This window comes from Somniosus microcephalus, chromosome 22 (genome assembly GCF_052327205.1).
Source record: "Somniosus microcephalus isolate GS21.2 chromosome 22, FLI_Smic_1.0, whole genome shotgun sequence".
NCBI lineage: Eukaryota > Metazoa > Chordata > Chondrichthyes > Squaliformes > Somniosidae > Somniosus > Somniosus microcephalus.
In genome coordinates this window covers 59735445-59757497 of record NC_141008.1, presented here as the reverse complement: position 1 = coordinate 59757497, position 22053 = coordinate 59735445, and the positions used below count along the sequence as shown (strand labels likewise).

The 22053-nt window shown below is 41.5% G+C and overlaps 1 protein-coding gene across 8 annotated transcripts in view; it reads right to left on the bottom strand.

Moving 5' to 3' along the window:
• akap10 (A kinase (PRKA) anchor protein 10) overlaps window positions 1-22053 on the bottom strand; it is an 85020-nt gene that overhangs the window by 38430 nt on the left and 24537 nt on the right. For 6 of the 8 annotated variants that reach the window (XM_085964863.1, XM_085964864.1, XM_085964859.1 and 3 more), the window contains exons 3-4: window positions 13930-14115; window positions 7890-8450 (exon numbers count right to left, since the gene is read on the bottom strand). In XM_085964863.1, the coding sequence (XP_085820989.1) occupies window positions 7890-8450; window positions 13930-14115 (747 nt within the window). Of the gene's footprint in view, window positions 1-7889; window positions 8451-13929; window positions 14116-15481; window positions 15638-22053 lie in introns of those variants that run through there. The other 2 variants (XM_085964866.1, XM_085964865.1) reach the window with 2 other exon arrangements.

Sequence of the window (22053 nt, the reverse complement as noted above, 5' to 3'; positions counted from 1 at the left end):
CACTACAGAAAATTCATTTTGCATGGTGGGTCAGAAGTGGGCACCATGTGTTTTACATCTCTCGTGAACAGAAATCGCCTCATTAGCAGTACTGTGCAATCGCAGCAGAAACAGCAACTTACGATACCAGACGCAAGAGGCGTTGCTGCCGAACTTTCAGCAGCACCTCCCAAAATGAACTGGCTCACACTCGGCCAGCCCAAATTATTTTAAAGCAATTTGGTGTCAAATCTATCGATGGGGTTTATTGCCGAGGGTGTGGAGTCTTCTGTTACAAACACATTGTCCTGTCGCGATTCACAATAACTTTAGATTATTTGGACTTGGCTGTCCATCTGTTGTAAAATTACAAGATTTATTTTAAACATGGCGCAGTGTATACATGTTAAAAACGAAAGTTCCTAGATTCAGTCAGGATTACAAAAATGACCTTTCCTTGGGTCCTCCAGTTAACTGGCAAGTTCCCACTACAGTGAGGATGAAGGGAATGCTATCCATTTGTACGAATTGGGAGCTTAGTTGGGTGAGAGATTGGAGGTTTGCAAGCGATCACGCACAAGATACCTTATACCAACCACGGGGTAGGTAATAATTTAATATGCTTTAAATTTCAGTGTATAAAGTATTTCCCCCTCCAAATCTGTCTCTGACTAGTTAATGGTCTCAAAATCTGTGCAGGAAATGTAAGCGTCCTTTACTGTTCCTATTTTGTGTTTGAAGAATTTTTCAAATATTAGACTCAAGTACAGGAAACTTTTTTTTAAATCCAGCACCGACGTGGTGCCGGTTCATCAAAAATTCTGGATAACCGAAAGTTATAGTAAAAGATATGGAGCGGAGAGCTCCGTATAAAGCAACAAACCCTGTTGCTTAGCAACAGGTTCAGAACAATGGCCACAAGTTCCAAGCGTCTCTGTAGCTTAGCAACAGCTGCAGCCACACCCTTGCACAGCAACAGATGGAGGAAGGCAAGTAATAAAAGTTACCTGAACCTACCTCTGAATTTTGCCGGTTAACCGAGATTTCCGGTTATTTAGGTGCCGGTAAATCGAAAGTTTCCTGTATTGTGGCTTTATAAACTGAGGACACTGCAAGCCTACCTTGGGACACTTCCTCAAGCAAATCCTTCTCAGATTCGTAATGTTAAAATAAAAGCTGCACTGCACGTAGTATTTTATTACAAACTTTTTTTTTCGGGGGGGGGGGGTGGGGGAGGTGAAGAGGAGAGGGTGTAGAGTTTGACCAGTCCTAGAATATGCATGAGTTTAAGAATTGGCACTGGGATGGAGAATCCTGAAATTTGAAACAATAACCAATCGAAGCCCGTGGTCTTTCATTGCACTGGGTGAAAATATAAATCTAAATGAGTTTGGTCTCATTTAAAATTACGACAAATCTGAACATGTATTTAAACCAGGAGCTTGCACCATTTTTGAAGGATTAACGTTAAAAAAAAATTAAATTCCCAATAACGTAACATTTGGAAGAATAATGGACCCTTTATTATACAAGTGCTGAAAAGGCTTAAAATACTGAATATACACTTCCAACTCGTCAAATACTGCGCTCTCAGTGGATTGATCACTAATGCGGTCTGTTGAACCTTTATCAAGCTTCCGACATTATCTTTCAATCGAAGGCACCATGCAGTGTAATAATTCAATCGAAAAAGAGGGGAAATATTTAACTGTAGATTCAGAAATCCAAACACTCAATTCAAGCGATCAGATTTCCAGTTCTGATGAAAGGTCATCGACCGGAAACATTAACTCTGTTTCTCTCTCCACAGATGCTGCTTGACCAGCTGAGTATTTCCAGCATTTTCTGTTATTTTAGATTTCCAGCATCTGCAGTATTTTGCTGGTGTGTCAGATTTTAAGTACCTGCTCAGTTTGGGGATTTACTTTGTCTGAAAATTGTACTGTATTCATTCAATATTTTGAAGTTTTGAGTACAATTTTTATGTCATGATTGAAGAGCGACCACATACTGTAACTAATTAGGTTTGTCACTGAAACTTTGCCTTCTGATAGTTAATTGTTTTACCAAAAGCTCTTGTTTTGGGGGCTGGGGGGGGTCAGCACTTGTACAACTAGCACACCAGCAAAAACCACAACATTGTCAAAATATTTGTCTTTATAACAGCACCACACAATACCGGAAACTCTCGTTTAAACGGCACCTAAATATCCGGAATTCTCTATTAACCGGCAAAATTCATACTCCGAAAACACCTCAATAACCGGAAATGTTGCCGAGTTCGAGTCCGAGTCTCCCGCAGTGGCCGAGTTAGTCAGTGGGGGTAGTTCTCCAAACTGCCACTACTCGGCTTCTTGGCACTGTCAGAAGTCCGAACACCTCAATAACAGGAGTCTGACTCGGTAGATAACCCTCTCCGTCATCCAGAATTTTTAATCAACCGGCACCATCCCGGTCCCATCGGTGCTGGATACCAAGAGTTTCCTGTATTGCTGAATTGTCTCAAACCACTTCACTAAATGAATAACTTCCAAACTGCAGTGACTTATAAAAAGACAAATGTATCAGTGATTCCATTCCAGCAACTTCCCACAAAGCAATTAAATAGATTACTAGTTAATCGGTTTTGTTTGGTGCTGGTAAATCATTGGAAGACCTCCTAACTCTTTTGATGGTCTTGATTGAGTGAGAAATGTTGGCCAGGATACCCAAGAGAATTTCCTGCTCTTCAAATAGTCTCAGAATTTTTAGTATCCAATTGAACAGGCACATTGGACTATGGTTTAATGTCGCATCCAAAGGACAGTACCACCGACAGTGCAGCACTCTCCCAGTCATGCAGTGGAGGGTCAGTCCAGAATCAGATTATGTGCGCAAATCCTGGTGTCGAGACTGAAAGTCCATCTTCTGACTCGGTGGTGAATGCTACCAAGTTGTTCATACAGCGTTATTCCAGAATTATACTTCATTCTTTGTAAAGTAATCTGGATAGTTTAAACTGAACCAAGTCATTACATATACAGATTCTTACACACATACACTACAAGAGAGCGTGAGATCGAGCCAGAGATAAACGGCGTGACTGAGCCGACCAGTGGGGCTACAAGAGAGCGAGCCCGGAGCAGCGCCAACCGGCCTGGGAGGGTAAGAAGCAGAAAGATTCAAAGTGTGACCTCACAGGAAAGTAGGGAAGCGATTGGTTGGTCAGTATTTCTCTCTTTTTCTTGGGCATTGGTTTAAATTAAGAGCCAGGATTAAAAACTAAACGTTCAAAACTTAAACACTTAATTAATTAAATACATTAGAGACGGCAGGGCAGGCGATGTGTTACTGCTGCAACATGTGGGAGCTGGTGGACACCATTGAGGTCCACGTCGACCACATTTGCAGTAAGTGTTGGTTGCTTGAGGAACTTCAGCTCCTTGATGATGAGCTGGAGTCCCAGCTTCAAACACTGCGGCACATCAGGGAGGGGGAGAGTTACCTGGACGATGTTCCAGGAGGCAGTCACACCCCTTAGATTAATTAATTCAAATTTGGTCCGTAGCAAGGACAGGTGGGTGTGAATGCGAGCGAGGCAGGTATGAGGACCCAGGACGCAGTGGTGGAGGAGTCTCAGCCCTTGCTCTTGTTACGAGGTTCTTTCTCTCTGTGTGGGCGAGAGCAGGGACTGCAGTGAGGACGAGCAAACTGACCACAGCACTGTGGTACAGGGAGCCATTCAAGTGGGGGGGGGGGGGGGGGGGGGGGAACAAAAAGAAATGTGGCAGTGGTAGTGGACAGTATAGTTAGGGGGATAGACACTGTCCTCTGCGGCCAAGAGCTCGAGTCCCGAAGGCTGTGTTACCTAGGTAAAGGACATCTCCTCTGGGCTGGAGGGGAACTTAGAGTGGGAGGGGAAAGATCCAGTTGTCGTGGTCCATGTAGGTACCAACGACATAGGTAGGACAAAGAAAGAGGTTCTGCTGAGGGAGTATGAGCAGCTAGGGGCTAAATTAAAAAGCAGAACCACAAAAGGTAATAGTCTCTGGATTACTACCTGAGCCACGTGCAAATTGGCATAGGGTCAATAGGATCAGGGAGATGAATGAGTGGCTCAAAGATTGGTGTGGGAGAAATGGGTTTCAATTCATGGGGCACTGGCACCAGTACTGGGGTAAGAGGGAGCTGTTCTGTCAGGATGGGCTTCATTTGAACCAGGCTGGGACTAGTGTCCTGGCGAATTGAATAACTAGGGCTGTAGATAGGGCTTTAAACTAAATAGTGGGGCGGGGGGGTGGGATCCGCTAAGCGGAAATTTAAAAAGTCAAAGAAAAATGAGAAGACAAAAGTGCAGGGTAGCGATGCGGTAATGATAACCAGAGTGTGTGACAGGAAGGGTCAGAGCGTATACACAAGAGTGCATCAGAAAGAGGGGTCAGAGTAGGGGAAAATGGTAAATAGACAAAATGAAAAGCTCTATATCTGAACGCACACAGCATTTGTAACAAGATAGACGAGTTGACAGCACAAATAGAAATAAATGGGTATGATCTGATAGCCATTACAGAGACGTGGTTGCAAGGTGACCAAGGCTGGGAACTGAATATTCAGCAGTATTTGTCATTTCATAAAGATAGGCAGAAAGAAAAAAAGAGGTGGTGTAGCTCTGTTAATATAGGATGAGATCAGTGCAGTAGTGAGAAATGATATTGGCCTAGAAGATCAAGACGTAGAATCAGTTTGGGTGGCGATAAGAAATAATAAGGGTAAGAAGTCGCTGGTGGGAGTGGTCTACAGGCCCCCAAACAGTAGCCACACTATAGGACAGAGTATAAATCATGAAATAAGAGGTTTGTAAGAAAGGTACGGCTATAATCATGGGAGATTTTAATCTTCATATTGATTGGACAAAGCAAATTGGCAAAAGTAGACTTGAGGAAGAGTTCTTAGAGTGTATGCGGGATGGTTTCTTGGAATAATACGTTGTGGGACCAACCAGGGAGCAGACTATTTTAGATCTGGTAATGTGTAACGAGGCTGGATTCATTAATAATCTCGAAGTGAAGGATCCTCTTGAGAAGAGTGATCATAGCATGATAAAATTTCAAATTCAGTTTGAGGGTAAGAGAAGCTAGGTCTCAAACTAGTGTCCTGAACTTAAATAAAGGCAAACTTGGTTAAGGTAGACTGGGAAAATATATTACAGGGTAAGACGGTAGAAAAGCAGTGGCAAACATTTAAGGAGATATTTCATAACTCTCAGCAAAGATATATTCCAGTGAGAAAGAAAGACTCCAAGAGAAGGATGAACCATTCGTGGTTAACTAAGGAAGTAAAGGATGGTATCAAATTGAAAACAAAGGCATAGGTACAATGTTGCGAAGAATAGTGGAAGGCCAGAGGATTGGGAAATTTTTTTAAACCAGCAAAGGATAACTAAAAAAATAATAGAGAAGATAGCTTATGAGAGTAAGCTAGCAAGAAATATAAAAACAGACAGCAAGAGCTTCTACAGGTATATAAAAAGGAAGAGAGTAGCTAAAGTTGGTCCCCTAGAGGATGAGTCTGGGAAATTAATAATGGGAAACATGGAAATGGCGGAGACTGTGAACAAATATTTTGTATCGGTCTTCACGGTAGAAGACACTAAAAGCATCCCAATAATGGATAATCAAGGAGCTATTGGGGTGGGGTGGGGGGATTTAAAACAATTACTGTAACTAGAGAGAAAGTACTAGGCAAACTAATGGGACTAAAGGTGGACAGTCTCCTGGACCCGATGGCCTGCATCCTAGGGTCTTAAAGAGGTGGCTGCAGAGATAGTGGATGCATTGGTTGTAATCTACCAAAATTCCCTAGATTCTGGAGAGGTCCCAGCGGACTGGAAAACTGCAAATGTAACGCCTCTATTTAAGAAAGGAGGGAGACAGAAAGCAGGAAACTATAGGCCAGTAAGCCGAACATGTGTCATTGGGAAAATGCTGCAATCCATCATTAAGGAAGTGGTAGCAGGACATTTAGAAAATCATAATATAGTCAAGCAGAGTCAGCATGGTTTTATGAAAGGGAAATCATGTTTGACAAATTTGCTGGTGTTCTTTGAAGATGTAACGAGCAGGGTGGATAATGGGGAACCAGTAGATGTCGTGTATTTGGATTTCCAGAAGGCATTCGATACAGTGCCATGTAAAAGGTTACTGCACAAGATAAGAGCTCACAGGGTTGAGGGTAATGTATTGGCATGGATAGAGGATTGGCTAACTAACAGAAAACAGAGAGTCTGGATAAATGGGTCATTTACAGGTTGGCAATCTGTAACTAGTGAGGTGCCGCAGGGATCAGTGCTGGGGCCTCAACTATTTACAATCTATATTAATGACTTGGATGAAGGGACAGAGTGTAATGTAGCCAAATTTGCTGATGATACAAAGATAGGTGGGAAAGCAAATTGTGTGGAGGACGCAAAGAATCTCCAAAGGGATATAGATAGGCTAAGTGAGTGGGCAGGAATCTGGCAGATGGAGTATAATGTGGGAAAATGTGAGGTTATCCATTTTGGTAGGAAAAATAAAAAAGCAAATTATTTAAATGGAGAGAGATTACAAAATGCTGAGATACAGAGGGATCTGGGGATCCTTGTACATGAATCACAAAAAGTTAGCATGCAGGTACAGCAAGTAATTAGGAGGGCAAATGGAATGTTGGCCTTTATTGCAAAGGGAATGGAGTATAAAAGTAGGGAAGTCCTGTTACAACTATACAGGGCGTTGGTGAGACCATACCTGGAGTACCACGTACAGTTTTGGTCTCCTTATTTAAGGAAGGACATACTTGTATTGGAGGGAGTTCAGAGATGGTTCACGAGGTTGATTCCAGAGATGAAGGGGTTGTCTTATGAAGAAAGGTTGAGCAGGTTGGGCCTATACTCACTGGAGTTTAGAAGAATGAGAGGGGACCTTATTGAAACATATAAGATTCTGAAGGGGTTTGACAGGGTAGGTGCTGAGAGGATGTTTCCCCTCGTGGGGGAATCTAGAACCAGGGGGCATAATTTCAGAATAAGGGGGCACCCATTTAAATCGGAAATGAGGAGGAATTTCTTCTCTCAGAGGGTCGTGAATCTTTGGAATTCTCTTCCCCAGAGAGCTGTGGAGGCCAGGTCATTGAATATATTTAAGGTGGTTTTTGAATGGTAAGGGAGTGAAGGGTTATGGGGAGCGGGCAGGGAAGTGGAGTTGAGGCCAAGATCAGATCAGCCATGATCTTATTGAATGGCGGAGCAGGCTCGAGGGGCCAAATGACCGACTCCTACGTCTTATGTTCTTATGTACATTCACCACTTCCTATTGGCAGCAGAGTTCTCCATAAGGTTAAATCTCAGGAGCCTCAAACTAGAGCTCATTTTAAGAGCTCTTCGTTCGAAGTCAACAGAGAGAATCGTATCTTACTCTGCTATAAAGTGACGGTTAATTTCAAAATATGCACTTTACTTTACAAAGGAAGAAATTGTAAGCAACGTGATGAACTGTATACCACTGAAAATTATTAGGAGGTCTGAATGGCACTTTAATTGAACTGCACAGCCCTGCCTTGCTGCACCCCCAAAAAAACAACCATCTTTAAAAATTAGACATTTTTCTTCCTCATTCTTTCTCTAAGCACAGACTAGGGTGGAAGGTGGGATGTCCTGTTTCGTCTGGCTCCGCTGCTTGTGGATCAACTCACTAAACCATTGGGGGAGGGCATTTTATTATTAAAGTTAATCATTGTTTGTCCATCCTAGTTAATTATAACTAGCCAGCAATGATTTAGGGAGCCTCTCAATGCCAGCAACAAAGTGAATTCTAGTATCACAGATGAACACATCTGTGAAGAGAAAATGGGATCAAGTAATTATCTTTGAAGGAAAATGATACAAGCACACTTACTTTTTATCAGTTTGCCCGACAGCCCTGTTGGGTGTGGATGTCCTTTGAATGCAGGTTTGAAAGATTCTCGACTTGCAGCCTCAGTCTGAATGGTTACCATTCTTGATGTCTCAACGTGCAATGGATTGAGATCACTGCCATCCTGGTTTAATGAACGGTTTGGAGATGTTTTAGTTCTACCTACACAGTCCAGGCTTGTGGGGTCTGCAACGCTAAGTTTTCCACCGCTAGAAACCCGACTGCCCTTTGCCTCCAGCTCAGGAGACGTACTGGAGTCAAGCGATACCGGCACATCAACATCACAATGTCTGTTTGCAGGGGAGGCTGGTTCTGCTAAAGAGCTATGTTTTACTGTGTTCAGGCTGTGGGCTCTGATGCGAGACCAGCTTGTGGAGCGGAAACTTTCTGCTTCCAACCAGAATTTAACTAAATGTCCAACTCCTTGCATCTCCATGAACTGGATGATATACGGGAGGGCAGTGCTGTCCTGCAAGACTTGTTCAAGAGTCTTTGAGAGTCTGGAGTTAGTCTCTTCAGCTTTGTAATTCAGGCAAGAATGACCTATTTAAAAACAAACACATGAAAAATAGGATGAACGCTTTTTATTCCGTACAATAGTATATTTGCACCAAAAGAGTGTGTCAAACCAGAGCACACTGCAGGAGGAAAAACATCTGTTCCAACACATTCTGGATTCTAATTCTATTAATAGTCAATAATGTTTCATATTTGCTGAAAAAACACTTACATAACTGTGAAATTGTTCCAATCAATTATTGTTGGATATGGTACAGAAAAGCTACTACCATCCAGAGTGGAATAAAGCAATTATATTTTAAGAAGTAATGCCTTCTTTTAGTTTTTTTTAAATGCAGCACTTGCAGGATGGCCCAGTTGCACTGTGTGTTGCATCATCATGCACTGGTAGTTGCACACCCGCCATATTGCAGATTACCAAACTCAGCCAAGCCCTTGGGAGAGCTGTCAAAATGGAGACAACACATTTTCCAATGCACCGAATGTGGTGGATCCGTATATAGCCCACGATGATGTTATGTTTTATTGTAGGTCCAGACAGCAACTTTCACCCAGTAATTCTTCAATGTCTGACCTTCTAGGGAACTCACTGCACACTTCACTGCAGACAGCTGTCGACATGCACCTCCTGTTGTAAAAGGTACACATACATCAGTTATACAAACAGCTGGTTGCAACGAAGTATGAAGTGTGTCTATTAGAAATTCAGAGAATGCAGCACAAATGGGGGACAAATGCTGCAAGTTAACTCTAGATGTACTGTTACACTGCCAAGGCACTTGAGCATAGAAAATTATATATAATGTGGGATACAAATGTGTAAAGATATGAAATGAGACCAAGTTATTTGGCCCATCATGAAACTCCTTCCAAATAAATATGCATAACTTGAAATGCCATGAATTTTCAAGAATTGTTTCATCTTTTGAGGAAGTCAGATATACACGACAAAAACCTCCAAAATTACTCGTGAATTCCCAAGGGCAATAAGAACAAAAAACTCATATCAATTTAACATTAGAATATACATTATTCAGCACGCACCCCCCTGCAAACTATTCCATGGTTCCCATGCTGTATAATTCAGTACATATTATTAAATACTATTTCTAGAAGGTAGCCACGAGAATATTTGATATTATGCCTCTTAGAGACTTATTCTAAAGAGCAATCTAACCCAGCAAGAAATCCGCACTATGAATTCGGTTTATAGCTAGCTGCTTCATAATTAACTCATTTGCTGCTTTGGATGAATTTTGTTCACATTCTGAACCTGACTTCCCCTGCTGATGTGGCACAATTAAAGAGAAAAAGACACAAGGTATTCTAATAGATGCTGCACAAGAACCATTTCCTGGCTGTGGCTCCTTCTGCTCTGCAACTTGTGCAGTGATGCTGTGCAATTCAATACACTGCCTGTCGCCTGGATTGCCTCACAAAGTCTGCCACAGCACATCATGCTTCTGCATTTAGAGCCATAGATCTCATTTTTCTCAGCAACACTACTTCATTCAGAATTAATATTTCTCACTTGCCCACAGGGTGCTTAAACTAAATTCACTGCTGAATTTTCAGTAGCGCACACAAAAACCAAACCAGTAATTTCTGGAAACTATTACAGCTGCAAAGTGTAAGATCATTGAATAATTTTTAAATTGACCTGCATATGAAATTAGAAATTCAGATAATTGTCTTTAAGAAGCAATTCAAATCTCCATTTGCACCATTATGGCCCTGACAACTTTCATGATCTTCAAATGACCTGTCATACTCTATTCCACTTACATAACTTTGAATCAATTCTTGAGTACCAAATACTATTTCAGAAATTAGATTATGTACACAACACTACAATTTTTATTTTATTCAAACAATACAATGAACAAAAAAGCCTTAGGTTCTTTATTTCCCCTAATTCTATTTTCAAACATTCAGCATTAAGAAGTTTATAGACACTGTTGTAGAATTTATATGAAGGTATCTTGTCTCATTTTTGAAAGCCGAAATATTTCAGGAACCACAACTGTCTCGATCAGTAATTTCTCAGCATGAAATAAATTTGGCCGTGGCAAAAGAAAACCAATGAGATGCTCGACCAATTTTAGCTCTAACCCTCACTCTCTACTTTTCCAGGGTAAAGCGTGGTACTGGATGCGAAGCAAGCTTAATAAAAAACAAAAGGGGCCTGAATGGCCTACTCCTGTTTCTATGAAAGGAAGTACGCATGTTGTCGAAGATAGATGGGGGGGGGAGCGATCCTAGGACCCCTGTTGCTTCTAGTCTACATTAAATAGCCTAGGTGTTGAAACCAAAACATAACGCTGTCAAATATGCTGACAACACTAAATTATAAACAGGCGCAGAGACAGATTTGTAGTAAAATATTAATAAAGATTTGGATTGGCTATGCAATTTGGACACTGACTACAAACTAATCCGGACCACGGCCCCAGTTTCTTCATCACTGTTCCATGTTCTCCCATCTCCCAACCGCGCAACATCCTATTACTCCCTCGGTCACCTACATATCTGAAAATTTTCCTGCTCCCCACCTCTTTCACTCACCAGCCCTCAACTCTCATTCACCTGGTCCTTTGAAGCACAGTGGCCAAACCCCTGACGGCCACAGGCTTATTTACAATGTCAAGCTGAATTCCTAGACTCCAATACACCAACCTCACATTGCCTCTATGAAAATGTCTCAACATATTCCAAATAAGATACACAGCATCCAAAAACTGTCTTATGGAATTCCAACATAGGAACATAAGAAATATGAGCAGGAATAGGCCATTTGACCCCTCGAGTCTGCTCTGCCATTCAATATCATGGCTGATCTTGGGCTCAAAGCCACTTCCCCACCCGCTCCCCATAACCCTTCACTCCCTTATCTTGCAAAAATCTGTCTATCTCCACCTTAAATGTAGTTAATGACCCAGCCTCCACGGCTCTCTGGGGTAGAGAATTCCACAGATTTATGACCCTCAGAAGAAATTCCTCCTCATCTCAGTTCTAAAAGGGCGACCCTTTATTCTAAAACTGTGTCCCCGCATTCTAGATTTCCCCACGAGGGGAAACATCCTCTCTGCATCTACCTTGTCGAGCCCCCTCAGTATCTTATGTTTCAATAAGATCGCCTCTCATTCTTCTAAATTCCAATGAGTATAGGCCCAGCCCGCTCAACCTTTCCTCATAAATCAACCCCCCTCATCTCTGGAATTAACCTAGTGAACCGTCTCTGAACTGCCTCCAATGCAAGTATATCCTTCCTTAAATAAGGAGACCAAAACTGTATGCAGTATTCTAGGTGTGCTTTCATCAATAACCTGGTGCCAATCATGTGAAACATCACAGAAATTAACGCTACTTTCAACGCAGTCTTAAAAAAAGAACTTTAGGGTAACCACTGGTCTTTCATACAAGCTAGAATGAAGCAAAGACAGCTCTGATCTGGAAATTAACACTGATCAATTAATTAATGAAAACTGCTGCTAACGACAAAGCCATTACAGAGCCTAAACCGGGAATACTCCTTTAAATGTTGAGGGAAAATGGCAGGATCACTGGCATTGTTCTGTGTATACTGAAAAGCTACAATAGCCCCAGAAATCGTCTGGCTGCTGTGTGTAATACAACATTGATCTTAATCTTTGATTAATTTGTGTTCCCCCATTCAAAAAATTAATTGTTACTTAAATGCACGTCAACAACAACAACTTGCATTTATATAGCCCCTTTAATGCAGTAAAATGCCCAAGGCGTTTCACAGGAGCGATTATCAATCAAAATTTGACACCAATGTACACAAAGAGATATTGGGCCGTATGTTGCGACCCCTACAAGGTGTGTACGTGCCAGTAGGGGCCACGCAAGTGCCGGGTTTAGGCATGCAAAGCACACGAGCTGAAACCCGGCACTTGCAATCGGTTAGGAATTCTCTTGACAGATCCTCCGCATGCCCAAGAAAAGTGTCTCTGCGGGTGGGGAGTTGGGCTATTTGCACAACTTCCGCCCACTGAAATCCTGTCAAATTCTTACGCCTGGTAAAAGCAGGCGTAAGGCCTGCTTTTACCAGCATAAGAGTTTTAAAAAATAGAAAAATAAAATTTTATCACTCATTTATAAATTAAAAATATTCTTCAAAAAGTTTATTTTTAGCCCCGTAAAATATTTTAAAATAATTAAATGGCATTTTAAATATGTAATTAAAAAAATTATTTTGTGTTGGTGTTTTTTTTTTTTTTTTTTTGAGTGATCCCCATTCATACTTTTGACAGTTCTGTACGTACGGACCCAGCAAAAGTATGAATCGGGATTCTCGTCTTTTATTGGTTGGGCCAACCCATGTGATCCCAGGAGCGCCTACGAACCGCATGCGCCCCGGGATACGTGGGGCTCTGCCCGCGCGGACCCGGAGAGGCCCAGGAGCGCAAGCCGCCATTCTCCCCGGGCCACCAGGCACTTTCGTAGAAATTTTGCAGGTCGGAGGCGTCCGCCCGCGGGAAGCCTCCAATCGCAAATGTTGGCTCGTTAGAACAAGTGACCAAAAGCTTGGTCAAAGAGGTATGCTTTACGGAGAGTCTGAAAGGAGAGAGAGGTAGAGAGGCGGAGAGGTTTAGGGAGGGAATTCCAGAGCTTGGGACCGAGGCAGCGCTGCCAAACATATTTCACTGCACATAACCGAAAAGGTAGCAGTGCAACTTGATCCAGTCAATATTCACTGCACACTCAGAAGTGTTGAGGATGATTTACTTCAAATTCTGAAGTCCATCACAAGGGAAAAAAGCAGTTATAACAAGAGCTTTGTGATAATAGAGTTTGTCATTGGAGGTTTAACTGTATAGATTTATGCTGTCACATATACCAAACTGGATATGAACATTAACTGGTGAAGGCTTACAATAGATGTCTCCTCAATGTTGATACGATAGAAATTCTAGAAGGCTGGAGGGTGACTGCACTGCATTGATAAAGTCAAGGTGGCAATTTGTAAACTTGCTCGCTAAAGTTATAATGGGATAGTTAGTGGTGCAATCACCCAACACCGATGCAGTAGATATATGAACACACAAAGGACATTAACAGCTACTGCAAAAAGGGTTCAAAATGCTTTCAAAGGCTGATGGCATTTTCCCTAGTTCTACATAGTCCCTTCAATATTTAATCCTGATCTCATATTGAACAGCATGCTTGGTTTAGCAAATATAAAAGTCAAACCTGGATCAATTTAAAATTTAACTCCATGGCATCTGGAGAGTGTCTTCCTAACATTTCTACTATATATGCACAATTGCTAAATCATTTTATTGAATGTTTTAAAACTTTTACAATGTTGAGACAATAATTTATTGCAGCTTTAGCAATTATAACTCCCTCTGGTACAACAACAGCACCATAACTTCAAAAGGTCACATGTTGACTCTCTAGCCTTGTCTGAGGATATATATAGTTAATTATTATTTTACTGCATATCATGGGTTTAAATTAACAAATATAACTTTACCCAAGTCTCCAAAATGTGCAGCTTCCATAAGAATCGGCTGTTGCTTGAGAACTGCTGTTCTGCCCCGGGCAAAGGAGTCCATGTTGGCAGAGATTGCATTGATCGCCACGTTACTCGGTCCTGCAGTTTCCAGAAGTGCATGGTTCCTGCTTGGTGATGGGGTCGCAACAAGAATGGGGGCTAGGACTGCCACAAAAAAAGAGAAAGCATCGAGAATAAAGCAGACTCAATTACTTTGCGAAAGCCTACCCTGAATCATAATTGTAATTCATTATTGGTAAAATGACTTTGAGATCCATCTAAAAGATGACTAGTGATGGGCAGACAGCACATTAAGAAGGGTCAAACCCGAAACGTCAACTCAAATTTCTCTCCATGGATGTTGCCTGACTTGCTGAGTTTTTCCAGCATTTTCTGTTGTTATTTCGGATTTCCAACATCTGCAGTATTTTGCTATCGAACCACCAGGACCTTGTTGTCTTGTTTCCACGGTTCTGAATTCCAGGTCTTGGAAATTTTTATACATTTGAAAACAGTTGAGCAGAGAGAGAGGATGAAGGTTCTTTTTGGAGATCCTATCAAGGATCCGAAGTGGAGTGAATTTGGGCAGTCTCTGCCCAGTTCCTGATAGAGCCAAGTCCCCCAAGCACAAGACATTCGTTAACACAAATTAATTTTTTTTTTTTTTTTAATTAAATGTTCATCCTATTCCCAGTAGGAAAAAACTGAGCAAAATACCAGAAGAGGTTTACTGTGGCTGGACACACTGACAGAATCTTAAAAACCCACAACAGGGTTAATGCCTCTCGTTACGTGACCGTATATTTAATGTCAATTAATTAAAATAATCTTTTTTGTTGCCCAATTACATCCATTCTAATTTAATTGCATAGTCACATAAATATACTTTATATATATATATATATATATGAGGGACACCCAAACTTAAGTCAGCCACGTGTGTTCTACCCATTAGGAGATGGTATCGGCAGTTCAGTGGGGAAGAGCCAAGTGAAAGCATACGTTTATTAATACTTAGCTATTCTGCAAGTTCTTTTTAAATTTTAAAATGTAGAAACTTATGGACAGACAGCATCAATAAAGCTGCCATTGTGCACTGCACAGAGTTGCCCAACTCTACTATAATTTAATACATATTTATTTTATTTTAGTCCAACAAGGAAAAAAACAAATGGGAAAAATGAACTCTCAGCCTTATCTTCCAATTACTGTAACACAACTGTCCTCCATTACAGCCTACTTTATTATGCTTATAAACACTGAATCATAAAACTTTAACCAATTTACCTTTCACTATCATGTTACTGAAAACATTGCACCGTGTGTACACAGTGATAAAACCTCAATGGTGCCCGCCTCAACAATGATCCTGCTACTGAACTATAAATGGAGGTAGTCATCACTAAAAGTAATAAATTAACACGGGAATTGTAAGGGAGCTAAAAACAAATTGTTATGAACTAGAACATCATTTGGGACCACAGGAGAATAACTCTACTAATACAAGCGCCTAGAAGTAGGGAGCACTCACGGTCACACAATACAGTTCAGTCTTCATCATTAGTATACAGGAACTGGCCATTGCCAATGTACTGGTGCATGTGTGAAGCCTTGTTAAATGCCAAGATCTCCGTCATTCAGTAGAACAAGAGCTTTATGTTTTTTAATGTTATCAGAGTATTCCAGTGAACAATGCCTTCGTTTGTTAGTAATTACTGTTAGAACTCCTGCAACAGAAAAAATGCTAAAATAAAAGGAATTTATTCCATTTAAATAGAATTTATGCTATTTAAATAATTGTGGATAGGTTGCCTTAGGCTGATATTTGAAGGAAATACAGGTATTGATACTGGAATTATTTTAAATCACTAAGGATGAGTATTCAAAGTTAGATTAATTTTTTTTTAACATATTAAGAGGAGCTCAATGATAAGTGACCAAGTTATATAGGTATTTGGTATTACATAATTACATCAAATGAAAACACAGATGCGATAGGAATTGAGTATTAAAGTAAAGATTGCTTGATGATTAGATCATCACGGAATAAGCTCCATATACAAAACCTTCCTTAGACCCCAAATTCAATCGAAATGTTAATATTGGTGGCAGTTCCCACTGAAGTTTTATTGCCTCAAAAATGTCACATTTTCAACAGCACGGCCAACATTAGCCGAGCCTGCAGGAGATCCTCGCTGCTTTCCCCTTCCACCCCCAGCTTCCCAATTTCCATCTTAAATTTTTTAAACCCTGCACTGTCATTTTTATTAGTGTCCTATTTATACACTGCCTTTAATGTAGAAAATTATCTCAACGCTCTTCACTGAGGCATAAGGAAATAAATATTGAAGCAGAGGCAAGGAGGAGATATTAGGAAGAATTAGCAAAATCTTGGTAAGAGAGATGGGTTTTAAAGGAGAGTCCTGAAGGAGAGGGAGGCGGAGAGACAAAGGGATTTAGCGAGGGAATTGCAGAGTGTGGGGCCTAGGCAGCTGAAGTTCTTAGTGTTCTGATTTAGGATTCATCCACCAATGAGGCAACAGCCCTTTCCAAACCTCCAAGCCCACAATATTTAAAAAGGACAAATGTAAAAGTAATAAATACAATTAACAATAACAACTTGCATTTATATAGTAACTTAAATGTAGCAAAACATCCCATGGCACTGAAGTCAATCATTAATAAATACAATCAGTGAGAGTGAGATGCCCTGGGCTTCATATGGGTTGTCAGGACTCAGGGAACACAGCCTGTAGTTTGGACACCACTGGTTTAGGGCGCTATTCTTTTCCTGGTGTTTCAAATCCCTCTACGGCCTCGCCTCTCCCCATCTCTGTAAGCTCCTCCAGCCCTACAACCCTCAGAGATCTCTGCGCTCTTCCAATTCTGGCCTTTTGCACATCCCCGGTTTTTTTCATTCCACCACTGGTGGCCGTGCCTTCAACTGATGAGGCCCTAAGCTCTGGAATTCCCTTCCTAAACCTCTCTGCCTCTCTCCTCCTTTAAGATGCTCCTTAAAACCTACCTCTTTGGCCAAGCTTTTGGTCACCTGTCCCAATATCTCGTTATGCGGCTCGGTGTCAAATTTTGTTTGATAATTGCTCCTGTGAAGCGCCTTGGGACGTTTTTTACTACATTAAAGAAACTATGTAAATGCAGAGTGTTGTTGTTTTGGGACCCAGAGTGAAAACTGCTCGACTAAAGCGATAAAATCCACTCTTTGTCCGCTGATTATAAGGGTTCTGTGAATTTTGGGTGCTTTAACTTAGTTATAGTGGGTGTGGGCCACAGCACAAAAAATGGTAGAAATTGGGAGCCTCAGTCAGAGACTAGTGTTCAAAATGGAAATGCCACACTGATGCACTAGAGAGCAAACAACTGGGCTTGGGAAATTTCCTCATGCTATACCAGACTTGGGATTGCACTGATGCTGAAGCTGGGAGCATTCTCTCCTCGCTAAGCATATAAATTCAAAGCACCATACCTGCTATTTTAGTCATAGAAACACAGAAGATAGGAGCAGGAGTAGGCCATTCGGCCCCTCGAGCCTGCTCCGCCATTCAATGCGATCATGGCTGATCTTCCAAATTCAGTACAGTGTCCCTGCTTTCTCCCCATATCCCTTGATCCCCTTAGCCTTAAAAAATATATCTAACTCCTTCTTGAATATATTTAATGAATTGGCCTCAACTGTCTTCTGTGGTAGAGAATTCCACAGGCTCACCACTCTCTGGGTGAAGAAATTCCTCCTCATCTCAGTCCTAAATGGCTAACCCCTTATCCTTAGACTGTGACCCCTGGTTCTGGACTCCCCTGCCATCGGGAACAGCCTTCCTGCATCTAGTCCTGTTAGAATTTTGAAAGTTTCAATGAGATCTCCTCTCATTCTTCTAAACTCTAGCGAATATAAGCCTAATCGACCCAATCTCTCTTTATACATCATTCCTGCCATCCCAGGTATCAGTCTGGTGAATCTTCGCTGCACTCTCTCCATGGCAAGAACATCCTTCCTCAGATAAGGTGACCAAAACTGCACACAATACTCAAGGTGTGGTCTCACCAAGGCCCTGTACAACTGCAGCAAGACATCCTTGCTCCTGTACTCGAATCCTCTCGCTATGAAGGTCAACATACCATTTGCCTTCTTAACCTCCTGCTGCACCTGCATGCTTATCTTCAGCGACTGGTGCACAAGGACACCCAGGTCTCGTTGCACTTCCTTCTCCCAATCTATTGCCGTTCAGATAATAATCTGCCTTCCTGTTTCACCTTGCAAGCCATTACAAGTTTTCTTTGTTTGGTGGTGGGAGAAGAGGAAGAAGTATTTTTATTCCACCTCGTCACCACGGAGGGCGAGCAGATGATTTGTTTACAGGTCACCATCAATGCTGCCTTGGACTGGGGCTAGGAAGTGTCAAGTGATACAGGCAGATTTTTTTTTTTTTTTTTTTTTTTTTTTTAAATCCCTCTTCCCAATTCTCTCCTCGCATCTGCAACGAAGCACATCACCTTCATTCAGCAGATTCCCAGACAAGCTGCAAAATTGTGTTGGGAACCTGGTGCACTGCAAATTTAAGAAAAAGAAAATGCACGTACGAGGAAGGAAAGAATAGAAACAGACAAATCGTTTCATTTCATAGCTAGGAAAGTAAATGCCAGTACTAAGGACACTGCTTCTGCTCTGAATAAACACAGTTTCTTAAAGCTCACGGCTGCTGATTCTTAGTACAGGAAACGCTCTTTTAACCGGCAAAATTCAGGAGTAGGTTCAGGGAAGTTTTACTATATATTAGTGGCCGTGTAACTGGGGTTCCTGGATCTGTGGCCATACAACAGGGACTCCTGCACCTGTGGCCGTGTAACCGGGACTCCTGCACCTGTGGCCGTGTACGGGGCTCTCGTACCTTGGTAAGTATACCACTCTGTAATCCGGACTTTTTGATCAACCGGCACCATGCCGGTCCCGTCGGTGCCGGATAAAAAAAAGTTTCCTGTAATACATTCAAAAAAATGTTCCATACCCCCAACGGTAACAAATAGCAACAATCCTTCCAAATACCTACATAACAGGATCCATTTACCCACATTATTAAAACATCTGATTACCACCATTGTTCCAGGTAGAATGTTTAATTCCAGTTTAATTCAGACACAGTTGGATAGGTACTGATTCAGAGACATGCCTGCTATTTAAACAGGTAGTGCAATTGTTTAATTAAAATGAGCAGATGATGTTTCATCCTGTTCACAGCACCTACAGTTTATGCCTGCGACTGGCAACAGGAAATGTTGACAGCATTTGACTGCAATTGGCAGGTATAAATTTACCGTGCAGCAGCCAAGATAGTGGGGATGAATGGATCCAGCATCACTTCTTGTTGAAGGATTTCTACACGTAGATGAAACCAAACTGTGAATTTCCATGTAAAACAATGGGAGCTTCTGAAACTTACAGGTGGGAATACTCCAACACGGGTTCATTCAGCATTTCGGAAAAGAAGTGGCATTTCACCAACTTGGACAAAGCGCATAATTTTCTACTCAATAAAAAAATTAGAACCATAATCACATCTTTATTGTTCAATTCACTCGAGTTATCAGGATAGATGCTGCATCAAGATGCAATAATGTCATAATTTGCATATGCTAAAGGTCACACGACAGCAAGATGTGATACTCTAAATGGGCAGGCATTTCAAAATTGACAGTTTTACACCATTCCATGTTCTGCAAATGCACTGAATCACAATTATTTGTCTTGAAATCATATTACTTAGTAACATAACTAACCCCATCAACACCGGAGGTTTAAATCCATTTGGAAAGTTTGCACAATTCAACCTAAAGCAATTTATTTTCATGGTGTTCCAATTCCAGTCTGTCAAACATCACTTCATTGCATTGAATGATGGATCAAACTAAATCATTCCTTAAAATCAGTAAAAAGAAAGAACTTGCATCTATATAGCGCCTTTCACGACATCAGGATGTCCTAAAGAGCTTTACAGCCAATGAAATACTTTTGAAATGTAGTCACTTGTAATTTGGGAAATGCGGCAGTAATTTTGCGCACAGCAAGGGCCCACAAGCACCAATTAAATAAATGACCAGATAATTTGCTTTAGGTATTGGTTGAGGGATAACTGTTGACCAGGACACAGGGAGAACTTCCATGCTCTTCTTCCAATCGTATGGTGGGATCTTTTACATCCATCTAAGAGGACAGACAGGGCCTCGGTTTAACATCTCATCTGAAGATCTGCACCTCCGACAGTGCAGCACTCCCTCAGTTCTGCATTGAAGTGTCAGCCTAGATTCTGTGCTCAAGTCTCTGGAGTGGGACTCAAACCCATGACCTTCTGACCAAGAGTATCACTGAGCCAAAGCTGACACTTCTAATAGGAACAGGAATCAACATTTATGGGGAAATAATTTTGGCTTCAGACAAAATAAGCCATTAAAATACATTTTCAGCATTTAAAATACTTTTGAGGAATACTGAGAACTCCTTTCTTTGATGTTTAATTGTAACGTTAGCAACATGTGTTGAAGTTCTCATGAACTAAATACAGTCTTTTTAATGGCCCTCCCGTCTTCTTTTTCATCTCCTACAAGCAATTTATATAATGCAGCTCACATTGACGTGGAGCAGTTTCACTTTCACATCAATACAAATGGTGCTGTGTTAGAGAGGCATTAAGTCACCTGAAGCGGACTAAAAAGCAAGAGGCAGGAGCCAACTCCAGAAGGTTGTCTCACCATTTCAGCTTCACACCTGCTGCACTACAACTCAGGTCAGTGTGAAGCAAAGTTTAAAAAGTTCCCAGCAATACAGCATCTTGTGCAAACCACCCTAGGCCCATTATTTGGAAACCAGAATTTGGAATTTATTCAACAGATTGTTTTTAAGTGCTTTAAGAGGTGATTTTCTTATAGTAATATTTTTAGTTACCCCTTAAATTAAAAAACATATCTATAATTCCCCATTCCAGCTAGTTCTTTACAGCTGTTGGAATTTCTACTTCATAGAGAGTGTCAGCCTTGGCTCAGTGGTAGTATTTTCACCTCTGAATCAGAGGGTTGTAGGTTTCAATCCCACACATAATCTAGGCTGACACTTCAGTTTAGTACTGGGAGAGTGCTGCGATATCAAAGGTGCTGTCTTTGAAATGAGACCTCCACCTGTTGAAGCAGACGTAAAAGATCCCAGGGAGCTCTTCTGGTGTCCCAGCCACCATAAATATCCCTTAACCAACATCATCCGGTTATTTATCTCATTGCTGTTCGTGGGACCTTGCTGTATGCAAATGGCAGCTGCCTTTGCATATGTTACAACAATGAATCACACTTACGAGTAAAACACTATTGTAGGATTGTTGGACATGAAGGAGCTAGGGGAAATCACATTGAAGCCGATATGCTTTCATTTGAGATACGCTTTTTGCCTGGGTCAGAAGATTGGGAGTTTAAGCCCCACTCCAAGACTGGAGCATACAATCTAGGCTGACATTTAACTGTACAGCGGGAGTGCTCCATTGTCAGAGGTGATGGGCTGGATTTTCATTCAGGGGACGTGATGGAGGCGGGACTACAACTTTCGGGGTTGTTGTCCCGCCTCCATCGAGATGTGGCCAATCCACGCGATTTTAACTTGATTGACCTTGTTGAGCCCGCCCAGCTCTGAAATTTCATTGGTCAAGAGGTTTTGACAGATGACAGTGTTTGAAAGCTCTTTGAAGCTGTCAAACACTGACAGTCTTACTTCTAACATGAGTCCTTCTCCACAGACTCAGTTAGAAATCTCTCCTGCACAGAAAGCTGAAAGCTGTCACTTTTGACAGTTCGCAGCCATTCTGCTTTCTGTGCCGGTGAGATGAGGGACTCCCGAGACCTAAAGGAAGGAAGGCTGTAAAGGTAAGAAAAGGTAATTTAAACTTCTTTAAACACTTTAGACACACCAAACACACATCACTCACCTGAACACCGACATCTCGACCCCTCCAAGTCCTTCAACCCGACGGCCCTCCTCGCAAACTTGCCGTGGTTTGGAGCCGTCGGGAATCCCACACTTCAGCATTAAAAATAGGTATTAGGCTAAAAACT